Consider the following 2438-nt stretch of genomic DNA (forward strand, 5'->3'; position numbering starts at 1 on the left):
TTCCAGAGGTACCACCAAATACTATTGGTTTTTGAGTGATCAAGAGAAGACAGCTTTTGTCACCTCCACTGGAAATTACCACTACAAAGTGATGCCTTTTGGTTTAAAGAATGCGAGGGCTACCTATCAGAGGATGATGATCAGAATGTTTGAACCACAGCTAGGAAAAAATATTGAGATTTATATAGACGACATAGTGGTCAAGAGTAAGTTAGAATCCGAGCATATTAACGACCTCGGGAATATCTTTGAGATCTTGAGAAGACACAAGCTGCGACTTAATGCTTCTAAATACTCTTTTAGTGTGGGATTAGGGAAGTTCTTGGGATACAAGGTTATTCACCATGGAATTGAAGTCAATCCTGACCAAATTAAAGCAATTAACAATTTACAGCCACCTAGAAACCCCAAAGAGGTCTAAAAGTTAACAGGAATGACTGCTGCCTTAAACTGATTTATCTCTTAGTCAGTAGATGGGTGTAGGCCTTTCTTTTAGTTGTTGAATAAGTGAAAGGGATTCGAATGGACAGAGGAGTGTGTCCTGACCTTCCAGCAGTTGAAGGAATACCTTTCTCGATCACCCATTATGTCTAGACCTGAGGTGAATGAGATTTTGTTTGCTTTTATTGCAGTGGCCTCCCACGCAGTGAGCTTGGTACTGGTACGGGTTGATAATGGTGTGCAAATGCCAGTTTACTATGTAAGCAAGTCACTACATGAGGCCAAGGTTTGTTACCTACCACTAGAAAAGGTCATATTGGCAGTGGTGCATGCTACGCATAAGCTCCCCCACTACTTCCAATCACACACAATTGTTATTCTAACCCAACTTCCGCCCAGATCTCTACTCCAAAGTGCTGATTATACAGGGAGGATTGCCAAGTGGGGTACGATCATAGGGGCTTTTGATAACAAGTACATGCCTCGCACCTCTGTCAAGGGTCAAGTCCTTGCTGATTTGGTGGCCGAATTTGTTGAATCCCTATTAGAAGAGAGAATGGAGAAGCAGAACATGGATGGAAAATCGGTTGGGTTAGTCTCCTTATAAGAACCTTTGTCCTGGAGGGTATACGTTGATGGTGCAGCAAATCATAGAGGATCTGGAGTAGGGCTAGTTTTGATATCTCCAAAGAGGATCATAATTGAGAAATCCTTGAGATTGGGCTTCTTGGCCACAAACAATGAAACTGAGTACGAAGCTCAGTTGGTAGGAATGACTATGGTTCAGAAAATAGGTGGAAAAGCAGTGGAAATATTCTCAGATTCAAGGCTAGTTGTAGGCCAGGGATGTAAGAATGCAAGAATACTTAAGTCAGGTTAGGCATTTATAGTCAGGGTTTGAGTCTTTCAATTTACAGCACATTTCTAGAAGTGAAAACACCCATACTGATTTTCTGGCTACGCTTGCAACCTCTTCGGCACAGAGCCTGCCTCAGGTTGTCCTTGTTGAAAATCTTTTTAAGCCTACTGAGACAAAAAATGAGGTGGTCCATATCCATCAAATTAGGGTGGGACCTAACTGGATGGACTCCATAGTATTGTTCCTTAAGGAGGATATCTTACCCGAAAAGAAGTTAGAGGCTAACAAGATGTGAAGAAAGGCTCCTTGGTTTTGGCTGTCCGAGGACCAAAAGTTGTATAAGTGCTTTTTTCTAGGCCGTACTTGCTATGCATACACCCTAAGGCATCAGAGCTACTTTTGGAGGAATAACATGAAGGGATTTGTGGAAGTTACACAGGAGGCAGATCCTTGTCTCACAGAGCCCTTACATAGGGATATTAGTGGCCGAACATGCAGAAGGAAGTATAAGAATATGTGAAGAAGTGTGACCAGTGCCAAAAATTTGCCCCAAACATTCATTAACTAGGAGGAGTCCTTAATCCTCTATCCAGCCCTTGGCCCTTTGCTCAATAGGGTTTAGATATTGTTGGACCTTTCCCTAAGGTAGCAGGAAATAAGAGGTGGTTACTGGTCGACACAAATTACTTCACTAAGTGGGTTGAAGCTAAACCATTGGCAAATATCAGGGACGTGGACGCTAAGAGATTTGTTTAGAAAAATATTGTCACTCGGTTTGGGATCCCCCACACCTTCATCTCTGATAATGGTCTTCAGTTTGATAGCAAAACCTTAAGGAGGTATTGTTGTGACCTGAGAATTACGAATAGGTATTCCACCCTAGCTTACCCACAGGGGAATGGACAGGGCGAGACTGTCAATAAGGTCATAGTAAATAGACTCAAAAAGAGATTGGACAATGCAAAAGGAAAATGGGTGGAAGAGTTGTCACACGTCCTTTGGACCTATCAAACCACGCCTCATAGGTCAACAAGGGAAACACCATTTTCAATGACTTATGATGCTGAGGCTATTATTCCTCTGGAGATTGGATTCCCAACGTTGAAAACGAGTTCCGAGTAACAATGATGGACTGTTA

General features: G+C 42.3%; 1 protein-coding gene across 1 annotated transcript; it reads left to right on the plus strand.

Annotated features, from left to right (window-relative positions):
* The first annotated feature begins 586 nt into the window (after nucleotides 1-586).
* On the plus strand, nucleotides 587-2422 carry LOC115965968. The gene is made up of 2 exons (XM_031085298.1): nucleotides 587-1032; nucleotides 2170-2422. The coding sequence occupies exons 1-2, from the start codon at nucleotides 587-589 to the stop codon at nucleotides 2420-2422; spliced, it is 699 nt and encodes a 232-aa protein (XP_030941158.1).
* Nucleotides 2423-2438: the final 16 nt, after the last annotated feature.

This window comes from Quercus lobata, chromosome 2 (assembly GCF_001633185.2).
Source record: "Quercus lobata isolate SW786 chromosome 2, ValleyOak3.0 Primary Assembly, whole genome shotgun sequence".
NCBI lineage: Eukaryota > Viridiplantae > Streptophyta > Magnoliopsida > Fagales > Fagaceae > Quercus > Quercus lobata.